At 53.4% G+C, this 21,707-nt stretch overlaps 1 protein-coding gene across 2 annotated transcripts in view; it reads left to right on the top strand.

Annotated features, from left to right (window-relative positions):
* The window catches only part of PITPNM3 (PITPNM family member 3), an 87,901-nt gene that overhangs the window by 54,608 nt on the left and 11,586 nt on the right, over positions 1-21,707 (top strand). Inside the window, exons 5-17 of one of the 2 annotated variants that reach the window (XM_081029452.1) lie at positions 2,727-2,803; positions 3,262-3,497; positions 6,388-6,577; positions 7,427-7,549; positions 7,972-8,156; positions 10,537-10,709; positions 11,857-12,027; positions 13,295-13,489; positions 14,083-14,231; positions 16,880-16,996; positions 19,823-19,939; positions 20,273-20,421; positions 20,666-20,815. In XM_081029452.1, coding sequence (XP_080885578.1) covers positions 2,727-2,803; positions 3,262-3,497; positions 6,388-6,577; positions 7,427-7,549; positions 7,972-8,156; positions 10,537-10,709; positions 11,857-12,027; positions 13,295-13,489; positions 14,083-14,231; positions 16,880-16,996; positions 19,823-19,939; positions 20,273-20,421; positions 20,666-20,815 — 2,032 coding nt within the window. The remainder of the gene's footprint in view (positions 1-2,726; positions 2,804-3,261; positions 3,498-6,387; positions 6,578-7,426; positions 7,550-7,971; positions 8,157-10,536; positions 10,710-11,856; positions 12,028-13,294; positions 13,490-14,082; positions 14,232-16,879; positions 16,997-19,822; positions 19,940-20,272; positions 20,422-20,665; positions 20,816-21,707) is intronic. The other variant, XM_081029453.1, reaches the window with a different exon arrangement.

Genomic DNA, 21,707 nt, shown 5'->3' with positions numbered 1-21,707 from the left:
CAGCCCAGTGAGTCTGGGGAGCCTGCCAGGGCTCCGAGAGGGACTTGGGGACAGGGCAGGGAGAGTGTGGAGGCAGCATTGTTCCTATCAGCCTCCAGCTCCATCTTGTCAGCGGTGGCCCTGGCTCTGTGTCCCCTGATGCACCCTGGATGATAACAAGTAACGCACATACTTACTGTGTTCCAGGTCCCATTCTAAGCCATCTATATCTATATATCTATATCTATATCTATATCTATATCTATATCTATATCTATATCTATATCATCTATAAAATTTATCTTCACACCATTTTAAGAGGTAGCTACTACTATTATCCCCATATTCTGGATGAGGAAACTGAGGCACAGGTCACATAGCTGGGAAGAGACGAGATTTGCATCCATGCATTCTGGCTCCAAAGTCCGTGGTTTCCACTGGGTCCTTCCCAGCCCCAGAGGCCTCCCCACGACAACAGCCCTGCCAGCTCCTGGTTTCTTCTGGTCTACCTGCCCCAGAGCAGTACATGAAGCTGTACACAGAAAGGCATACTCTGTTTCCCTCAAACACTCTCTTTCCTGCTGGTGAACTGCTCTCCCGTGGCAGACCTCAACTTCAGTCTTCCAGGTGCCACTTAACAATTTGTGCTCCCGTTTCTTTTCCTGCAGAATGGGGATTATTGTATCTACCTCACCGGGAAGCTGTGGAGTTCAGAAGAATGGGGGAGCACTTTGTCAAGCATCGTTTTCTGTTGAACGTGGAGTACTCTTAGCTGGGTTCATGTGCCAGCCCACTCAGCCTTCTTAGTTGTGTGGCCTGTGGGCAAGTGACCTAGGTTGTGTGAGCCTCAGTTTGCTCATCTGTAAAGAGGAGCCAAACTCAGAGGTTACTTGTGGGGACTAGATGAGATAACACCTGTATAACACATAGTTCCTGGGTCATAAGTAATCAGGAAAACTGAGCCATCTACTGTTGTCTTTTATTCTGATCCTGTCCTAAGGGCAAGGCACAGGTCTCTTTTAGCCAAGTCCAGGGCAAAGCCCATAGGATGTTAGAAATAAAGCAGAAGAGTCTGAGCCACTGGAAGGAGTCTTAGGAAGTTCTGGGCAGAGCCAGGCTTCAGAACACGTTTTTCCTCTTCCTCCTCCAAACCAAAGCCCTCCATCAGTTAGGAAATGATTTCCTGTCTGTGTGGGCAAGCAGCCCCGAGCTCATAAAGCAGTTATCCTTAGACCAGCGTCGTGTCTGTGAGGACAGAATATTTCAGAAATGCACTTCCCTCCTGCGAAAAGCTTCTTATTTGGAATTCTATGAGGATGTACTCTCCCCTGGGGCCAGCACAGGCTGAGGAGATGATACCGTCACACGTTGGCCAGGGTCCCCACCCATATCTACTGAAGGGTTGCCCACAAAGCTCTAGGGAAGGGCTCTCCCCAAATGCACCTCCTAGCAGGTTGTATCCGGTTCCTGGCATGGGAAAGAAAGAAAGGGCTATCCTTGCCTAGAACCAGCTGCTATGAGACGAGTTTCCTGTCTCCCATCCAAGTACTAACCAGGTCTGACCCTGCTTAGCTTCCGAGATCGGAGAAGCTCGGGTGCTTTCAGGGTGGTATGGCTGTATATGAGTTCCCTGTCACTGAAAACAAACAAGTGGTTCACAGTCTAGCTGTGAGGTTCAACCACACAGATAAAATAATACCCTTCTCACGGGGAGGAAGGAGAAGAGGTGATTCCTTAGGAGGGCAGCATCATTGGGTGGACAATGAGGGGACCGTTCAGTGTCTTTGAGGTCTCTCTGCACCTGAGCGTCCAAAGCAATGACATTCAGGAATATAGGTGTTAGATTGGGAGTCCACAGACTTTTCTGTAAAGGGCCAGATAGTAAATATGTTAGGCTTTGCAGGCTGTAACGTCCCTGTGGAACATAAGCAGCTACAGACAATGTGTTCCAGTAAAACTTTATGTACAAAACGTGGCACACCAGATTTGGTCCATGGCTACAGTTTACTAATCCCTGTGTTAGAGGAAGGAGAGCTCAGAGAGGGCTGGATGCCAAGAAGCTCTTCCTGGAGGAGAAGTTGAGCCCAGGCAGCTGAGAGAAGCAAGGAGAACATTTCTGATAGCGAGTGGCTTCACCACAAAGCTCGTCGGTGATAATAAATATGGTCCCAAATGCTGGCCTTACCTCTGTGAGGGTTCACCTTCCCCTGGACAGGGGTCCCATACTTCAAGGTCCCATACTATCTCTCTGATAGCTTGAAATATATTTTTAAAAACTTTCTTTCTTTCTTTCTTTCTTTCTTTCTTTCTTTCTTTCTTTCTTTCTTTCTTTCTTTCTTTCTTTCTTTCTTTCTTTCTTTCTTTCTTTCTTTCTTTCTTTCTTTTTTTTTTTTTAATACAGCAACTGTAGTTATTTTCAGAGGGGTGCTTGGCCCAAATTTCTGTCCATTACTGGAAGTAGAAGCCATCAGACAACATTCATGTTGTGGCTGTTACTGGTGAAGAAAAGCAGGACAGTTCCTCTCTAGGACCCTCCCCTCCGGCCCCCCGCAACGACGCAGGGACAGCATCCGTGATGGCCTCACCCCGCTGGTTTTCCTTTTCTTAGGAGGAGAAAAGGTTTCATATTGTGTTGATTTCAGAGGCAGGGGCTGGGTGTGGTGAGTCCCCAGCTCTGCACCTATCGTTCTGCTCGCCTGCAAGCCCATGCCTTGTGCCCGCTGAGATCTCCTCTGTTTCCCCCACAGGAGAACTGTACCGGGTGTCCTTGAGAAGACAGAAGTTCCCAGCCCAGGGGAGCATTGAGATCCATGAAGATAGTGAGGTGGGCTGGGTTTCTGAGGCCGTCTGGGCCCACCTCTGTGGTCAGGATTTTAGGAAGGGCCCTGGGCCCCTAGACAGGCTGCCTAGTTTCCACCTAGCTCTTCATTTGACTTTCTGTGTGACCCCGGGCAGCTCCCTGTTCTTCTCTGGGCTTCCAGCTCCCATATGAGCAAGAAAGGCCTCTTGGGACCCTTCCTGCCCTGACAGTGAGGAGCTTATCCTCCTGGCAGCCTGTGCCCTTTACTCTGGAAAAACAGGAGGTCCTCTCACAGGAGGGGGTGGAGAACTCCCCGACGTGGAGCTGAGACAGGCTGGACATGCTTCTCTGGCCACAGCCGTGTGTGTGTGTGTGTGTGTGTGTGTGTGTGTGTGTGTGTGTGTGTGTGTACCCCTCTCCCTCCCCCCCACATCCAGTCTCCCTGCTGCCTGTCACTCTTTCCCCACTGGTGTTTCTCTCAGGACGTCTGCCCACAGCGCTCCTGCAAGACGCATGTCCTCCTGCTGGTGCTGCATGGGGGCAACGTCCTGGACTCGGGTTCGGGGGATCCATCCTGCAAGGCGGCTGACCTCCACACCTTTAGCTCCGTGCTGGAGAAGGTCACACGTGCCCACTTCCCCGCAGCCCTGGGCCACATCCTCATCAAGTTCGTCCCCTGTCCTGCCATCTGCTCGGAAGCTTTCTCACTCGTCTCCAAGTGAGTCCCTTTCTGCTTGGTTGGACTGGCTGGGGCTGGCAGGGAGGACTAACTGGAGGGGCTGCCCCTGCCATGTGCGTACCTGCTGAGGCCTCTCTGGGACATCAGATCTTTACTGACCATGAGCATCACCTGTGGGAAGTGGCCAGCAAGAGTCCAAAGCAATTAGCACTCATGCCCTGAGTCCTCCGCTGCCCCAAGCCAGGCTCAACAAGCTCTGATCTCGTTGGCCCAGATAAGAAAGCTGAGGTATTGAGAGGTTAAGCAATTTCCCCCAGGATTATCTCCAAATAGAGCCAGGAGTCAAACCCAGGCAGCCTCTTTCCTGAGCCACACAGTTAGAGCAGGTAGCACAGAGCTCTGAGGACACTCAGGATGAGGGCCTGGAAGGCTTCCTGGAAGAGGTGACTTTGGCGTGTGCTGTAAGAGTAGCATAACATGGCTAAGTGTGTGGGTTCTCTGGTCAGCCTGGATTTGAATTCTGGCTCTGTGACCTGGGGGAAGTTATTTAGCTCTCCCTGTGTCAGTTTCATCTCTAAAATGCATATAATTACGTGACAACCACCTCCTAGAGTTTATGTGAGGATTCTTTGTGCCAGTGTATATGAAGCACCTTGCACAGAATGAGGCACATAGAAAGAGCATGGTGAGGATTTGCTATGACTCACATTATCGTTCTCATGGGGGAGACGGGGCTCTTTCTGTTGGTGGACAGGGAACTGGGGAGGGAACCTTTTGTGTTTCCCAGCAGAGAACCTAACTGGCGGGAATGAGGCAGTGTGCTCCCTGGGCCTGGGTTCTTCCTCCAAACCTGCCTTGGTCCCTGTGGGGGATAAACTGGGAAACCAGGGGCCCCTCCAGAACCTGGGGACCTATGGGAGATCCAACCCACTGCTCCAAGACCTGAGGGCTCTGTGCTCCCTGGGTCTCTGTCCTGTTGAATTAGTTAAAATGGGTGCCAAGAGCCAGGTGGGAGCCCTGGCTGCACGCCAATATGATGGGCAAGGAAAGCCCGAGCACCTGTAGAACGCATGTCTCATAGAGCATGTGGAAAATGGCGGGGGCTGGACGCTGGGAAGTTTTTGCTGTTAGGTATGAAAGGCAGGCTGCCCCTCCCTCCCTTTCATGTTGACTCTGCTAGAACCTTGAGGCTTCGCAGAGAGGAGCCTTCACCCGTGTGGGACTGGGGGAGGGTGGACAGGACGTCCCAGACTTTCAGTCAAATGTGGCCCTGAGGGCTCAGCAGTGCTGGGAGGGGCAGGAGGCCCTGTCCCCAGCTTCTGGGGACATGTGAGGCCATGCTGGGCCTATGAGGGAAGGAAAAGTTAGCTCCTGGACAGGGAGCAGAGAGCTGTCTCTCATTTATCTGTGCTCCAGGACATGGGCAGGGCAGATCTCAGTCAGAGTGGGAGGGAGGAAGGCGAGTAGGCCAGTTGTTCCCCAACCTGGCTAAGGGCCCAAATCCTGTGTGATTCTTGTTCAACCGCAAGGCATCAGGCCTCATCCCTGGGGCTTCTGAAGCCGGCAGGCAGGGCCCTGGAATCTGCTTCTTTAGCAGATTAATCTGCTCCGCGTGTCTGCTCTGCAGCGGTGTTTGGGAAGCTGAGCTGACACAGCTCCATCCTCTTCACACTCCAACAGTTGGAGTTAATTGTGCTCCTTCATAATCAATCTCAGGCACCACCCCCACCCCGGCGCCCAGGACATCTGACCCCCACAACTGGGTCACCCAGCCCTGGCCTGATCTCCAAGAAGATGGATGGCCTGGCCACTCGAGGGGATAGTAGGAGGGAGTGTACTTCTCCCCCGTACTTCTGCCCCCGGCAGTGCCTTGCCAGGCCATCCATCAGCCCTAATCACTGCTGGGAGGGAGCTCTTTCTCAGCTAATTAAAATCTCTCCGGCTGCAATCGAGGCCTGTTTCCTCTAATTTGTGTTCTTTGGAGATGAAGGATGGCTGTTAGGCTGGCCTTGCACACCAGGAGGTCTCTGTCACCTGCCCAGGGTGCCCTAGTCGTGTCACTTGCCCCAGTTTCAACCTCTGTCAGCCTGAGTTTGGACTATTGGGGCAGGGCAGGCTTTGGGTAGGGGGTGGGCAGTTCCCCCCTCTGTGGTCTCTCCTGGCCAGCTGGGTCTGATGCCCCAGGGGACAGAGGTAGGATGGGTGGGGTGGAAGTAGTGGCAGGCAACTGGAAGCTGAGCCGAGAGGGATCTGAGCTGCCCGGGGACTGAGGGACTTCCTAGTGGGGAGACAGGGAAGTGAGGGGGGCCCATTCTGGTGCTGGACAATCCACTGGCAGTGGGCAGGATCTCTTAGTCCTTTCTGGGGTCACAGTTTCTCGCAAAGCCTATGAAAGAAGGCCCTGGATCCTTATAGCGGAAAGATGGACATACTGTCATGCATGCAGCTATGTGCCTACCTCCAAGCTATGATCCACATGTGATCCACAGATCTGGCCTGCCCTCTCTTTACCTTTCTAGTTTCCCTAAAGCCTTCTTTGAGGCTTAGTTCAAACTCCACTTCCTCCAGGAAATTTGCCATCATGATATGTCCCCATCCTGATCCACACCAGTGGCTTCTCCCACATTTGGGGTGCTTTTGGGGGCCACACTGAAGTGGGCAGGAGAGAGCCAGTGCCCACATCACAGGCTGGCATGGGGTGGACAAGTAGGGGAGTCAGTACAGGCTTGGCACCCCACCCCCACCCTTATTCCCACCCCCACCTTTGCACTTTGTCTCATCTGGCTCCTGCCTGGATTCTCCTGAAGAGTCTGGAGTGGAGGGCGGGCCCAGTTCTTGCCCAGCACATGCTCTCTTCTGCCCAGTCCACAGCCCCAAACTCACCTCCCTGCCTGATCCTGGCTGCGCTTACCTGGCCCCCTGTCTGCAGCTTGAACCCCTACAGTCATGATGAGGGCTCTCTCAGCAACAGCCAGGACCACGTCCCTCTGGCCGCCCTGCCCCTGTTGGCCATCTCCTCCCCGCAGTACCAGGATGCGGTTGCCACCGTCATCGAGCGAGCCAACCAGGTCTACGCAGAGTTCCTCAAGTCCTCTGATGGCATTGGCTTCAGTGGGCAGGTAGGACAGCCTGCTCCCACCTTCCCATCCTGGCCCTGCCCAGCGAGAGGCTGGGATCTGCCTGAAGAATCTAGACCAGGCTGTTCTGGAGTGGTAGCTTCTGAGATCCAAAGAGGCTTTTGAGATCTTTGAGATTGTCCTCATTTTACAGATAGGAAAACTGAGGCCAACATCTGAGCTCTGATTGTGAGCGCATGCTGATCCCTGGCCCAAGTCTGGTCCCTGACTCAAGCCTAGTTCCTGTCCTCAGGCTGACCCCTGGCCCCATCCTGATTCCTGTCCTCAGGCTGACCTTGGCCCCAGTCTGACCCCTGACCCTAGCTTGGTTCCTGTCCTCAGGCTGACCCCTGGCCCCATCCTGATTTCTGTCCTCAGGCTGACCTTGGCCCCAGACTGACCCCTGACCCTAGCTTGGTTCCTGTCCTCAGGCTGACCCCTGGCCCCATCCTGATTCCTGTCCTCAGGCTGACCTTGGCCCCAGTCTGACCCCTGACCCTAGCATGGTTCCTGTCCTCAGGCTGACACCTGGCCCCATCCTGATTTCTGTCCTCAGGCTGACCTTGGCCCCAGACTGACCCCTGACCCTAGCTTGGTTCCTGTCCTCAGGCTGACCCCTGGCCCCATCCTGATTCCTGTCCTCAGGCTGACCTTGGCCCCAGTCTGACCCCTGACCCTAGCTTGGTTCCTGTCCTCAGGCTGACCGTGGTCCCAGAGTGAGCACCCCTCCCAGTACTGGGGCTCTGTCAGGCCTTTCTGGGACAGGTTCCTTGTTCTTCTAAGCTCTGAATGAGTGTGGGGTAAGGGGTCAAGCGGTGGCCAAGCCTGTAGTCGCAGCTGTGCCTTCTCCAGGTGTGTCTCATCGGGGACTGTGTGGGGGGCCTCCTGGCCTTTGATGCCATCTGCTACAGTGCGGGGCCCTCAGGTGACAGCCCTGGCAGCAGCAGCCGGAAGGGGAGCGTCAGCAGCACCCAGGTGCGGGCCAGAGGTGGGGATGGTGGCGGGGTCTGTCCTTGGGAGCAGGGACCTCTCTGGGGGAGGTAGTGTTAGCCCTTAATACTTGTACCAAGAGATAAACGTTACCAAGTATTGTATCACAATCTTAAAAGAGTAGCAAGAGATTACTACCACAGGTGAGGAAACTGAGGCCCAGAAGGTAGGGTCCCTAGACAGCGACCCAGCATCCATCCGGATTGCTAATCCGTTTAGATGTAGGAAACAGCTTTGTGCCTAAAAATGCCACCATTAGGCACATGCTTGTGTAGCTTCCATGCTTCTTTTGGAAGCAGTATGGCCTCTCACATCTAGGAAACGGGTTAGATGTGCCTGGGGGAGGAGCCAGGGCTCCATCGTCTCTGGTGACCACGGTGCCCTCCTGCCCTTCCTTGGGCCCCAAGGACTCCCCAGTTATGGTGGAGGAGGAGTGCAGTCTGGCTAGCAGCAAGCGGCTCAGCAAAAGCAGCATTGACGTCTCCAGCGTGTTGGAGGATGAGGAGCCCAAGAGACCGTTGCCACGGAAACAGAGTGACTCTTCCACCTATGACTGTGAGGCCATCACCCAGCATCATGCCTTCCTATCAAGGTAACCACTCCCTGTGCCTCCCCTTCCTTCCAGCAAAGCGTCCAGGGGAGAGAGGACCTTGGCTCAGTCGTCTGGGAGGCTGGGACAGTATGTCCCAGGCCCCTCCGTGGGTGCCCATAGACAAGCACTGAAATGCTGAGACCTAGGCCACTCCCTGTGGGCCCTGGGCTGAAACCTGGGACCCTGTGCTCGGTCCCTGCTCCACCTGGACTTGTAGAGGGACAGGACAATTGTTCTCATGTGGCTGAGCCTCAGCTCCCTCTTCTGCAAAAGGGTAAATGCTGCTCAGCCTACTTCACCGGTGGTTTTAAGAATCCAGTGAAAGAACAGATGGGGGTGTGTTTTGTGAGCTACTCCAGGTGTGTGTTTTTATTATTTCTCAGATGGGGTAACAGAGGCCAAATAGGTTGGGAACTTTCCTGGGATCACACAGCCAATTACTGAAGAGCTGGGGTCAGCATTCTGGTCTCCCGATCCCCACATACAACACATGTTTATTCAAAGGCCAGGCAGGGCTCTCCATAGAACTTCCACCCTTTAACCTTCTAGAAGAGACATGTTCATCGATACCGCCTAAATGAATTATCTGCACATTTATTCAGGATGCATGAATGCCTCTTCTTTCCTATCTCCTCAACTCTTTCCCTCCTTTCCTCCCTCCCTCCCTCCTTCTTACCCAGGTGATAAGTATAATAGCATGAGGTCAGTACAACATTTAGAAAATAGATCGTCTCACCACCCAGAGGGAACCATTGCGAACACTTTGGCATGTTTTTTTACATGCTTTGCATATAGTTTTACTTAAAAAACAACAACAACCCAAAACCCTTATATTATGATCTTTCCCTCATATAATTAAAAGTACTGTACTTGGTACATATTCCTAATATTTTATTAAGTGAATGGACACCATCTTAATCCCGGTCATTGGACACTTTGGCTTTTTCCAATTCTTTGCAATGATAAGTAGCATTCTGGTTGCCATCTCTGTGCATAACCACATATGGATATATTAGGTTATTTTGTTTGCAAAGTTTCCTGGAGGGTGAATTATTATTAGGGCAAAGACTGCATATTTAAATCTCTGACTATTTACAGCCTCTCTGACAGATTATTCTTTAGAAAAGCAGCTACATTTCAAGTCCCGGTTGCAAAGTAAAATCTCTACATTTCTGGTTCATCCTTGAAAAATCCTTTAAGCCCCAAATTTGGAGAATGACAAGAAGTTGGAGGATTTCAGTAGCTGGTCCAACACAGTCAGCTTTTCCCTCTGGTAAAGGGACAGATGGTTCTTTCTTTGGCAATTAAGTAGTTGGCGTGTGTTTGGGGACCACGCTGTACATGAAATATGTATTGTTAAACACGAGAGCCCTCATCCTTACTGGGAGATGCTCACACGATGAGAGGCTGAGGAGGAGGGGGATTCAGATTCAACTTTCTGGACCCTCGCTCACACACTATTTCAACTGTTATTTATAAAATTCTCTTTCTCCTCCAACTTGAGGGTGTTAGTTGAATTTGCATTCTCGATTCACAGATCACGCAATCCCACTGGATTGTCTTAAACTTGAAGCTGTCCCCAAATGCCAGCTGGAAGGACAGGGAGGTTCCCAGGTTTCCTGCCCAGCCTGCGTAGCCTGCTCTGGGTCTGCGGCTAAACACCACCTCGAATTCTTTGGTTGCAATGGGTGCCTGGCATGCGAAGGGGCGGAATTCCGTGTGTCTCGTGGTTTTCTCTTCAAGCTCTGCTTCCGCTGCGGGCTGGAGGGGAGAGAAGACCAAGCTGTTTGCATCTGTATCTGTGGGTTACCTGGAACAGGAGTTACAACCAAAGCCCTAATCCTGGCAGGACTGATATCAGCCAGCTGGTCTGTGTGTTGGCCAGCTGGGCTTCTCTGGTAGACGGTGCAGAAATTCACAGTGTGGCCATCACAAGCCCAGCATGGTGGGGCAGGTCTGCCAGCTCCTAGGAAGCTTAGGTGTCCTCAGGTGCTGAGCCCGTTTTAGTTAATCAAGTTTTACTGGATCACAGCCACGTGTATTTGTTCAAGCCTCATCTATGGCTGCTTGCATGCTACACAGCAGACTTAAATGGATATGATGGAGGCCATATGGCCCTCAAAGTCCAAAATATTTACCTTCTGGCTCTTTACAGAAAAAGTTGGCTGACCCCAAACGTTGGCCCGGCGTTGGTGGCCAGTGCTAAGATGGTAGCTTCTTACGTTGACGGCGTCCGGCTAGTGGACTCTGGTCCTGGGCCCTGCCCCAGAGGTGGAGGCGGGGCTCTCCACGCCCAGCCTTCAGGCTGCCCTGCGAAGTGAGCTCCCACAATCTGGCTCCTTCCCTAACCCGCCCTGCTCTGTCTTCTTCTCTCTGGCAGCATCCACTCCAGTATGCTGAAGGACGAGGCCGAGCCCCCTGCCGCCGGGACGGCCCAGCTCCCTGAGGTCAGCCTGGGCCGCTTGGACTTTGATGTGTCGGACTTCTTCCTCTTTGGCTCGCCCCTTGGCCTGGTCCTGGCCATGCGGAGGACGGTGCTGCCAGGGCTGGATGGTGGGTGTGGCGTGGGCTGGGGCCTGACATGCCTTGTGTAACTAGGCCACCATGTCAGGGCCTTGAATTGGGGAGAGTGGGGGTTGGGGGGAGAGGGGCGGGAGGATGGCGGACAGGGTTGGGGTAGGTGGACAGAGAAGAAAGGAAGAAGGAGGGGAAGGGGAAAGGTGGGAGAGTGGGGTCGTTTCTCCAGGTGAAGCAAGGTGAGGTAGCCCCTGGTGAATTTCATTGTCCTTGTCACATGCCTCTGGCCCATTTGTGGTCCTCTGGTCCAGTTTTCTTGCTCTATGGGAAGAGAAGCCATATATTTACCCTCTCGCACCCATCCTCTTCTTCCCCGGTGCCCAGGCAGACTCGCTGCTGCCAGGTGCATTTTACTGACCCCTGCATATACCCAGGCCCACCTTAGTGCCTTTGTTCATACAGTACCCACAGCTTTGAATGCCTTCCTCCATTCCTCTAAAATACACACTGAGGCGATTTGCACCAGCAGGTGGTGAAGTGGGCTGAGGAGACAGGACCCCAAGGCTGCCCTAATGTCACTAAGGAACCTTAGGGCTCCCTGGATGCTGGACTGTCCAGATCTCTGACCTAGAGGCACTGGAAGTCGTACTGATGAGGAGGAGGCCTCAGTGGAGCCACCTGCTGGTCCGTGAGAGAAGTGTACTGCGGACTCTGCAAACCACTAACTCTACCAGGCCTAGGAATTGAGTGGGGGCTGGAGGGAGGGGCAGCTGATGCTGACCAAAAGACCCTGGGTCAGCTCCATAGATCAGGTAGCAACTAAGTGAAAGCTGGACCCATTTAAAGGAGTTTGACCAGTGGAGGTAATGGAAGGAGGGCCTGCTAGAGGCGGGGCAGCGTGAACCAAGGCCCAGAGAAAGGAACATAGCAAGACCGGTTGGGGAGTTGCAGGTGACCACCATGACTGCAGTGCTGGGTGCTTACAGCGATGCTCCTAGGTGGGGCAGCTTGGTAAGGCCTTGAATGCCAAACTGAACAGGATAGCTTTGATCCCGTTGGAGCCGGGAGCCATGGCAGGCGCTTGAGCAGAGGAGTAGGTGACTCAACGCTGCACTCAGGGGAGCCTCCCAGGGCCGAGGGAGCAGGTACTAGCAAGGGGCTCCCCCATGTTTCCTCCTGCCAGGCTTCCAGGTACGTCCTGCCTGCAACCAGGTCTACAGCTTCTTCCACTGCGCAGACCCCTCCGCCTCACGGCTCGAGCCACTGCTGGAGCCCAACTTCCACCTGGTGCCGCCCGTCAGTGTGCCCCGCTACCAGAGGTTCCCACTGGGCGACGGACAGTCCCTCCTCCTCGGTAGGCTCTCAGGGGTGTGAGAGAGTGTGCTGAGCCAGAGGCTGGCTCCCAGCCAGGCAGCACTCAGGGCCGCCTTCTGACCTAGCCCCTCCACGCTGTCAGCTGATGGAGTGACTAGGCCCAACTGAGCAGGCTCTGTGTGCTCTTGGGATAGAGGAGAATAGGCAAACAGCTGATTCATCCGCCTTCTGATCAGCCCACCTGTGCAAACACTAGCTCTGTAGGAGGCATCTTGGGGCTCAGAGACTCAGACTCTGCCCGACAAGCTCCTACAGCCAGAGCCAACAGACGACTGGAGCTGTCAGGCCTGATTAAAAGTCTAAGAATCCAGCTGAGTACTATAGCCCAGTGCCCAGCCTGGACTCTGCAGGTGCAGAGCAGGGAGTATCTCATCCGGGTAGGCTTCGTGGAAGAGGGGGCCTTCGACCAAGGCATTTGGACAGGTGGAGAAGGGCTGGAGAATGGGGGTTGGGGAACCTTCTAGGTGGAACGAGCAGGGCAGGTGGGTTTAGGGGAGGGCTCGTGGACTCCGGGTGAGCAGGGCATGGATTGGGGTGAGGTCACGGGGAGGCCTGGAATGGACAGTCAGGGGCTTGAAATCAGAGCCCTGGCTCCACACCCCAGAGCCTGTTCTGAGGTTGGGGCCAGATGTGGGGGGACTTCTGCGCATGTGGCTCATTCAAGATTAAAACCCCGCTCCCACCCACCCCGTGTCAATGGAAGCTTAATTTCCAAAGCTTTGTCAGGAGCCTCCGTAGAAAGAAGAGGCTCTGAAACCTCCCTCCTACACCATAAAATGTGTCCCTCTTTGGCCGGCACATCTCCCTGCCCACAGAGAGGGCCCTAGTTCCCAGGCTTGGGTCCCCATTCACTTCCAAGCTCAGCCAGCATCCTCTGTGGCTCATGAGAGAAGTTTGATACGCATGGTTAATGGTCACCCCATGACCTCAGCTGGTGCTTTGGGGGGCACTCTCCCAGAGGTGTCCTTGGCAGCTTTATTGGGGGTAGGGATGACGGTTGGGATGGTGACTTGTGCCTGCATAACCCACAACTTAGAGGACGTGAGACTCAGCGACACACTATGGTGGAGTCCTGTCAGGTCCCAGGGGATGAGAGGTGCAGGTTGCCTGTTGGGCGGGTGAGTGAGCAGGGCCAAGGCTGGGTCTTCACTGAGCACCCAGCCTCTTGCCCTGCACAGGGCTGGCACAGCATGGGCGGCTCTGTTGAGACATGCTATGCAACCCTGACCACGAAATTTTCCTTCTAGCTGATGCCCTGCACACCTACAGTTCCCTCTTCATGGAGGCTAGCTCCCCGGGTCGCCCACCGCTTCTGGATGCCCCCGTCTCACCTTCTCAGGCCCCGAGGTCCCAGGGCCCAGCACGGAAGATGAGCCAGGGCAGCTCCCACAGCGAAAGCTCAGAGTCCTCAGACAGCCTGGCACCCATGGGTGCCTCCCGCAGTGAGTGAGGGTCTTCTGGGGCCTGCTTGGGTTCAGGGGAGAGGGACCTTCTTCTGGGTGGCTGCCAGTCCACTGCCAGGGCTGCTGGGGGCAAGCCTCAGGTGCGGAGGAGGGGTAAAGGAAATCTAGATGGAACTGTGACCTCAGAGAGAACTTTTTGACCTCTGACCCTGTACAGGACCCTGACTTCTGACCTTGAACTGAGCCATGACCTCTCCAGGCATAGACTGAGCTCTGACCTCAGCCAGGGCCTTAATCCCAACATTCAGTTTTCCCACTGGGAGCCCCTGCTGCCCAGCAGCCCTGGGGTAATAATACTGTGGACATCTCCATGGGTCCCCATTCTTGGGGACCAATATGCAGCACATGTCTTAGAGGAGTGGTGGACAGGTGAAAGGACTGGTGGGTTATTAGAAGGTGGGAGGGGGAGCAGCCCATTTCCTAGAGTACCTTGTAAGCTGGGTGCTCTGACCCCAAACTTGTGCCCTGGTGGCATGTCTACCACTGGGTCGGTGTAACAGGGTCCCACACTGCCCCTTGGGCCTCAGCCCTGGGCAGGACACTCTGTCCTCACCTTCCTCTCGGCCCTGCAGTCACGGTCAAGTGGTGGGGCACCAAGCGCATCGACTATGCCCTGTACTGCCCGGAAGTCCTCACAGCCTTCCCCACTGTGGCGCTGCCCCACCTCTTCCATGCCAGCTACTGGGAGTCCACGGACGTGGTGGCCTTCATCCTGAGACAGGTATCTGCCCCTGCCCGGGCCCTGCCCATGGGGCCCCTCTGAAGGGTCCTGCCCTTCTATGTCTGGAGAAGAGGCTTACCTGGCAGGCCGCACTGGGCATTGGGAAGGCATTGGAACACTCAGCCAAGTGGGGAGTGACATAGTCAGACAATGGGTTTCATAAAGAGCACTGGCTTCTGGCTAATGGTACGGTACTTTCTAGAAAATTAAGATACTACATAGGAGAATGTACCCGTGTTTTGACTTGGAGACCACAGTGGAGAATGTACCCGTGTTTTGACTTGGAGACCGCAGTAGTAAATGCCTGCTCTCCTGTGGGTCTCAGTGTTCTTCTCTGTAACAGCGAAGGTGGAGCAGAGAGGTCAGTAACTGAGGGAGAGGCTGGCAGGAAGGATGTGGGGAGGTGGAGGCAGGTCGGATCACGGGCAGCCTCCATGCCCAAGGCCAGGAGTTGATTTTATGCTGGGTCCAGTGAGAAGCCATTGCAAGGTTTTGAGCAAGGGAGAGATAGCAACTGAATTGCATTTTTAGTAGAAGCCCTGCTACTGTTTGCAGGGGTGGGTGGGGGGTTGGCTGGAGGGAAGAGAAAGCATGAGGCCCTTTAGGAGCCCAGCTTTCAAGATGAGGGCTTGGGCTAGGATGCTGGGAGTCAAGGTTCTGAGGAGCAACTGCATTTGAGTTGTGCTGACAGGACTTGCTGGCCTCTGGGCTGTAAGGCAAAGAGGGGAGGCCAGTGGGTCCCGTTTTCCACTTGAATATCTACAGTGTTGCTATTCCCTAGGGTTAGGGAAGAGCAGGGATGGGGTGAGGTGGGGAAACAGAATCTTGGCTCTGGACCTGGGAAGGTGACATGCCTGTTAGATGTTGGGAAGGAAGGTGAGTAGAGAGTCTGGAACTTAGGGAAGATGTGAGGCATAGAGATAAAAATGTGGGGTCATCAGAGTTTGGGTGGCATTTAAAACCAGTGAAGAGTATAGTGCTCTGATTTTGACACCAGTTCCAATGTGTGGTTTGTTCCCCATACCAAGCCTTTCTCTGACACCAGCTGGTATCATACAATTCAACTGAATTCCGACACTATCTACCTGGAAATAGCTCAGATATGGAAATAGCTCAGATACCCGAGGGTAAGGATTCAGTCTCACAAGTCTAACCCCACCCCCCCTTCAGATGCCAATCACAAGTCCAAGTTGTCACCCGGACTTCTGACCAACTGGCTGCAGGTCAGAGGTTCCAATGCCTCCTCCTTGTGTTCAATTACTTTGCTAAAGAGGCTCACAGAAATCAGAGAAACATTTTACATACTAGTTTAGTAATTTGTTATAAAAAGATACAACTCAGGAAGAGCCAGATGGAAGAGATGAATGGGACAGGATGTGGGGAAAGGTGCGTGTGCAGAAGTTCTCCAGGGATGTTACTCTTCCCAGATCTCCATGTGCTCTCCAAGCTGGAAGCTCTGTGAACCCCATTTTTTATGGAGGTTTCATTACATAGACATGATTGATTACATCATTGGCCATTGGTGATTGAGCCAACCTCTAGCCCCTCTTCCGTCCCTGGAGGTCAGGGGTTGGGGCTGAAAGTGAAAACCCTGGATTCACATGGTTGGTTCCCCTGGCAACCAGCCCCCCAAAGTCACCTCACCAACATAGCAAGAGGTACCTTTGTCACTCTCCTCACTTAGGAAATGAGAAGGGCTTTAGGAGCTCTGTGCCATAAATGGGGGATGAAGACCAAATATATACTTCTTATGCTAAATCACAACACCACAGATACGAAGGAGTTTCCATTAGATGGAGAAGTTCCGGGGTGAGTCCTGCAGCTCCATGGGGGAGAGAGGAGGAACAACCAAAGGAGATGGGAGAGGAGAGGCCATCCTCTGAGGTTGGAGGAGAACCAAGAGAGGAGTGGACCTCTGAGTTGGGCAGGATGGAAATGACAGTGCCTTGGCAAGAATGGCTTCCGTGGACCGATGGGGACAGAAGTCGGACTGGAGTGGGTGGAGGGGAGGAGGGACGTGGGCCAGGGGAGACGGGCCATAGGGTAAGTCTTTTGTGGAATGTCCATGTAAGGGACAGCAGAGAAGTGCGTGGTCATTGGAGGGGCACCGGGGCCCTAGGGAGAGTCTTTTTTGTTTTTTTTTTTACGATGGGCACGATTACAGTGTGTTTCGATGCAAAGGAGAATGATCCTAGGAATCATTCAGGGACTAATCAGTGACGCAGCGTGGAGAGGGAGAGCTGCGGGAGCATGTTCTTGAGTGGGTGGGAGGTGCTGGGATCAGGGCTCCAGCTGGCCTGAGGTGAGGGCCACCCACCGTGACAGAGGGAAGGCAGAGAATGGGTACAGACACAGGTAGCTGCTAGGTTTGGGCATGGAGGGCAGAGGCTGCTCCTAGACCACAGCATTTGCTAGACAGTGATCTGACCCCTCCACCCCCACCCCCACCCATCCCTCCACCCTCCTGTCAGGACAGGCAGGCAGGGAGATGGGTCCCGAGGCCTCCGACTTCCTGCGTGTTCCAAGCTGGGAAGTGAGGAGGCCTGGAGGAGGGCCTGCTGGCCACAAGCTGGTGGGCCCTGACACCCTGGGAAGGAGGGACAGGGGCTGAGGCCACCTGACCGGAGCCCTGCTTGGCTGTGTATCAGGTGATGCGCTATGAGAGCGTGAATGTTAAGGAGAGCGCTGGCTTGGATCCTGCAGCCCTGAGCCCCGCGAATTCCCGGGAAAAGTGGCTTCGTAAGAGGACCCAGGTCAAGCTGCGGGTATGTGCTTGTTGGAGCCCCATGCTGGTTGGGACGTGGCCTCAGGGAGGTGGGGTTGTCCTGGGGGCTGTTGGCACCCGCATGGCAGTTAAGGCCTTTGATTTGCCCCTCAGAGCTGGGCACCCACACATTCTGGGCTTCATGCTTAGATGAGGCCCATGGCTCTGCAGTGGGGGTGGGCTGGGGGGTGAGGTGTATGTGGGATGGGAGTACTGGTTCCTGGCGGCCTGGCTCCACAGGAGCCCCCAACACATGGATTCAGGGCACTGGGGATGGTGAGGAGATGCCAATTATGAAGCAAAATGCCAGGCCTCTGTCGATGCAGGTATGAGTCAGAAAGAGTCCTGTCCGTGATCACAGGGCTTGCAGTCTGATTCACCTGGTGTGGTGTTTGCCGTGACAGAGGGAGGCACAGATTAGGAAGACGATGGAGAGAAGGATTGCAGGGCAGGCCATGCCAGGCTTTCATGAAGAGTCACCTTTATAGGGCATTGAAGTTTGAATAGGAGTTTGGTATGTATACATTCATTCGTTTACTCAGCAAACAATCATCGGTGCCTACTGTGTCCCAGGCCCTCGGCTAGCGAGCAGAGAATAGGGGTTTACAAATACAGACTGTGCAATGGCGGACGCTTGCAGTCTGGTGAGAAGATCAGACGTGGACCCCACAAACAATCCTCAACGGTAGAAGGTGATTCATGCTCCATGAATTGAGTTTGTTTTGTAAGCGTATTATTGAGATATAACTCAAACATCGTACTATTCACCTGCTTAACCTATACAATTTAATGGATTTTAGTGTATTCAGAGATGTGTGCAACAAAAATCACAGTCAATTTTAGACTATTTCCATGACCTCAAAAAGAAACCCCTTACCATTTAGCTATCATCCCCATCCCAATTCCCCACAACTGTGAGCAATTAATAATCTACTTTTTATCTCTAAATTTGCCAATTCTGGACATCTCATGTAAATGGACCCATACAGTGTATTATCTTTTGTGTTTGGTTTCTTTCACCTAGTATAATGTTTTCAAGTTTTATCCATATTGTTTCATGTGTCAGCACTTCATTCCTTTTCATGGCTGAATAATATTCCACTGTTTGGTTATACCACATTTTGTTTATACATTCATTAGTTGTTGGACTTTTGGGGTGTTTCTACATTTTGTCTACTGCAAATAATGCTGCTATAAATATTTGTTTATAAGTTTTTGTGTGGACATATGTTTTCATTTCTTCTGGCCATAAACCCCCATAAACCCAGGAGTAGAATTACTGGATCAAACATTAACCCTTGTTTCATTATTTGAGGAACTGCCAAATTTTTCTAACGCAGCAAGCATCATTTTGCGTTGCCCCCAGCAGTGTATGAGGGTTCCAATTTTTCCGCTTCCTAGCCAACACTTGTCACTATCTGTCTTTTTGATTCTGTCATGCTAGTGAGCATGAAGGAATACCTCATTGTGGTTTTAATTTGCATTTCCCTGATGACTAATGATGTTGAGCATCTTTCCCTGTGTTTGTTTCCATGAATCCACTCTTCCCTCTCCAGTATTGCTATCGGGGAGCTTATGTCTGACACTGGATGGAGTATCTCCAGGGCAGGCTTCATGACTGGTTCCTCTCTGTGTGCCCAGAGCCCAGTTTAGAGATTAATGCAGATGAGATGATTACAAACGTTTGTTGAATTGAACTACAATGGGAATTGAGAGGAGGTAGAGGCCACAGGGGAATCTAAGCAGGGCTTTTTGGAGGGGACAAAGTGGAGTCAGGTCAGAGTGGATGGGCTGGAATGTGAGGGCCTAGGGCCAGCGATGGCTGTAGAGTGGGGGGCCCAACTCTTTGTAGACCTGGAGGCCACTGCAGAGAGTGGCCTGCAAAGACCAGAGGGACTTTGAAGGGGAGCAGCAGGAGACGAGACTGAAAAGGTTGCCAGGCAAGGCTTTGATGCTGAGTGCAGGATTTGGACTTCATTTGGAGGGCACTGGGTGTTCACAGATCTGTGTTTTACAAAGATGATGGATCTGCCACAGGGTCTGTTTTATGAATAAGGCTCTTCATTAAGAAGCTATTAGCGGAGTCCAGGTGAGAGGCAACACGGATGTGGGGAGAGATACCACGGGGGCAATCCTGTAATGGAAGGGGGACTCGGGCGTTAAAGCTGGGCTGGGCGTGGTGGGTGGTTGGGCCAATGGAGTTCTTGGCGCTGTGGAATGAATTGAAATGAGACGTGAAGAAGGATGGGATACTCACAGATAAAATGATGCGATGGCCGTGATGGCTCCAAAATCATCTGCGGTAGGATAGGGGTGGGGACTCCGCGAGGGAAGAGGGACATCAGAGTGGCTATGAGCTGATATGCGGAGGAACTGGTGCTGGGCACACAAGGCTTCCTTACCCCGTTCTCTCTACTCTTGCACGCTTGAAACCTCCTGCTAAGGTAGCCATGGTAAATGGCTATTGGATGTGAGCCGTGATGTGGAAGGAAGAAGCAAAGGTGACTGGCAGTTTCCAGCCTAGGAAACTAGAAGGATGACAGATGGTGTGGACTGGCGGTTCCTCAGGGCCGTGGGGGAGAACCAACAGCCGAGAACACAACATACATCTACAGGAACCCTAGTGCTCCTTGGAGACAGCGTCAGGGCGAAGGGTCTGTTTTTCTCATGGGTCCCAGGGGACCATGTCTCCGAAACTCTAATGGGAGTTCATCAGAAGGCATGATTCGGCAGGTCCTTATCCTTCCAGCTAATCCTAGGGACAGTGTCATAGAAATGCAAGGGCCAGCCCTGCTTGCAAAGGCTGAGCGGGTTTCTGTCCTTCCAGAACGTCACTGCTAATCACCGGGCCAACGATGTGATTGCTGCAGAAGATGGCCCCCAGGTCCTGGTGGGGCGATTCATGTACGGGCCCCTGGACATGGTGGCTCTGACAGGGGAGAAGGTATGGAGGCTGGGCTGTCCCCTCCTTGGCTGGCTGCATGTGCACCCGCTGCCTCGTGGTGCCACATGGCATGTGGGGCGAGGGCTCCGGGAGGGCTGATCTGGGAGACACTTGCCCTGCCGGGGCAGGTCAGAGAGGGCAAGCGAGGAGCAAGGGATGAACCTGAGGTGTCTGAGAGGCTCGTGCGGCTGCAGTGGAGACAGGACGATGGGAGCCAGGACGCTACGCCCTGGAGCCTGCTGTGTTCTTAGAGAGTTCCGTGGCCCAGCCCCCAAGCCAAGTGTGCAGCCCCCCAGGCTTCAGTGAGTCTCCTGGCCCCTTTGCTGCCTGCAGGTGGACATCCTGGTGATGGCAGAGCCGTCCTCGGGCCACTGGGTGCACCTGGACACAGAGATCACCAACAGCAGTGGCCGAATCACCTACAGTGTGCCGCGGCCCCGACGCCTGGGCGTCGGTGTGTACCCTGTGAAGATGGTCGTCAGGTGAGACCCAGGGGACATTCTCGTGGTCGTTTCGCCCATTTTCATGACCCTTCCAGCTAGACCTCTCTGGAAGACAGGGTCCTTGGGGTGCTGTCCTTTGGTCCTCATCCCTGTCTGTGGGGACAGAGCAAAATGGACGAGGTCATCACCCAGATTGTCTTTGACTGTGCCCCCAGACTGACCCCTGGCCTCAGGCTAACACCTGGCCCTGAGCAAACAGCTGACCACAGGTAGTACCTTTCAGGGGTGATCAGACCTGTGCGATGAGCTACCTCACGGTGCTGCCCCGCGGCATGGAGTGTGTGGTGTTCAGCATTGATGGGTCCTTCGCGGCCAGCGTGTCTATCATGGGAAGTGACCCCAAGGTCCGGCCAGGGGCAGTGGATGTTGTTCGGTGAGTGCTACTTCCCTGCACTGGACCTGTTTCCCCCACGCTGCCACCACCAGGGCAGGAGCCAGCAGACCTGGGCCTGGGGGAGGTGGGTATGTTTTTTCTTTTTAGTTTCCTCTAGGAATTTCACTGGTCTCTGGGCCAGGACTGGGAAGTCCTGGCTTCACCTCCAATATTAATTTACTGAGCATCCTTGAGAAACTCCCTGCTACTTTCTAGACCCCAGTTCCTCCTTCCCTGCCCCCCTTCCTCCATTTATTCTAACACTGTCTGAGTATTCTCTGCAGTGAATCAGGCCTGGTCTCTCACATTCTGACCCTAGTCAGGATAAAATCGTTGTGTTCTGATGGTCTCTTGCTGTGTAACAAATGGCTCCAAGCTTAGCAGCTTAAAATAATAATTTATGATTCTGTCTCATGTGTCTATGGATTGAGAGGTGCTGCTGGAAGGTCCTCCTACGGGGTCTCTCTAGCAATTGCAGTCAGATGGTGGTCTGGGCTGGGGTCATCCAAAGGCTCCACTGGTTGATTTTCAAGAGGGATGGCTCGTGAATGCTGGGTCTCTCCTTCTGTCTCTCCGTGTGGCCGCTCCATGTGGCTAGCCTGGGAAGTCTCAGACTATTCAGGTTTTTCACAGGGTGGCCAGCTTCCCCTGGTTTCTAGAGACCCAGGTGGAAGCTGCAAGCCTTCCTATGACCCAGCCTTGGGAGTCAGTGTCCTGTGCACTGTTTTCTATTGTTTATAAGCTAGTTACAGGATCAGCCCGGATTCAAGGGGAAGGAACCACGTAAAGGTGTGAACACTGGGACACATGGCTCCCTGGGGGGCCCTCTCTAGAGACTAGCTAATACACAGTGCTAACTGAGAGATGAGAGCTATTCCAGCTGATTGGAGAA

The sequence above is a fragment of the Rhinolophus hipposideros genome, assembly GCF_964194185.1.
Source record: "Rhinolophus hipposideros genome assembly, chromosome: 20".
NCBI classification, from domain to species: Eukaryota; Metazoa; Chordata; class Mammalia; order Chiroptera; family Rhinolophidae; genus Rhinolophus; species Rhinolophus hipposideros.
Note: the sequence above shows the minus strand (reverse complement) of the source record. Positions and strands in the feature narration are given on the sequence as shown.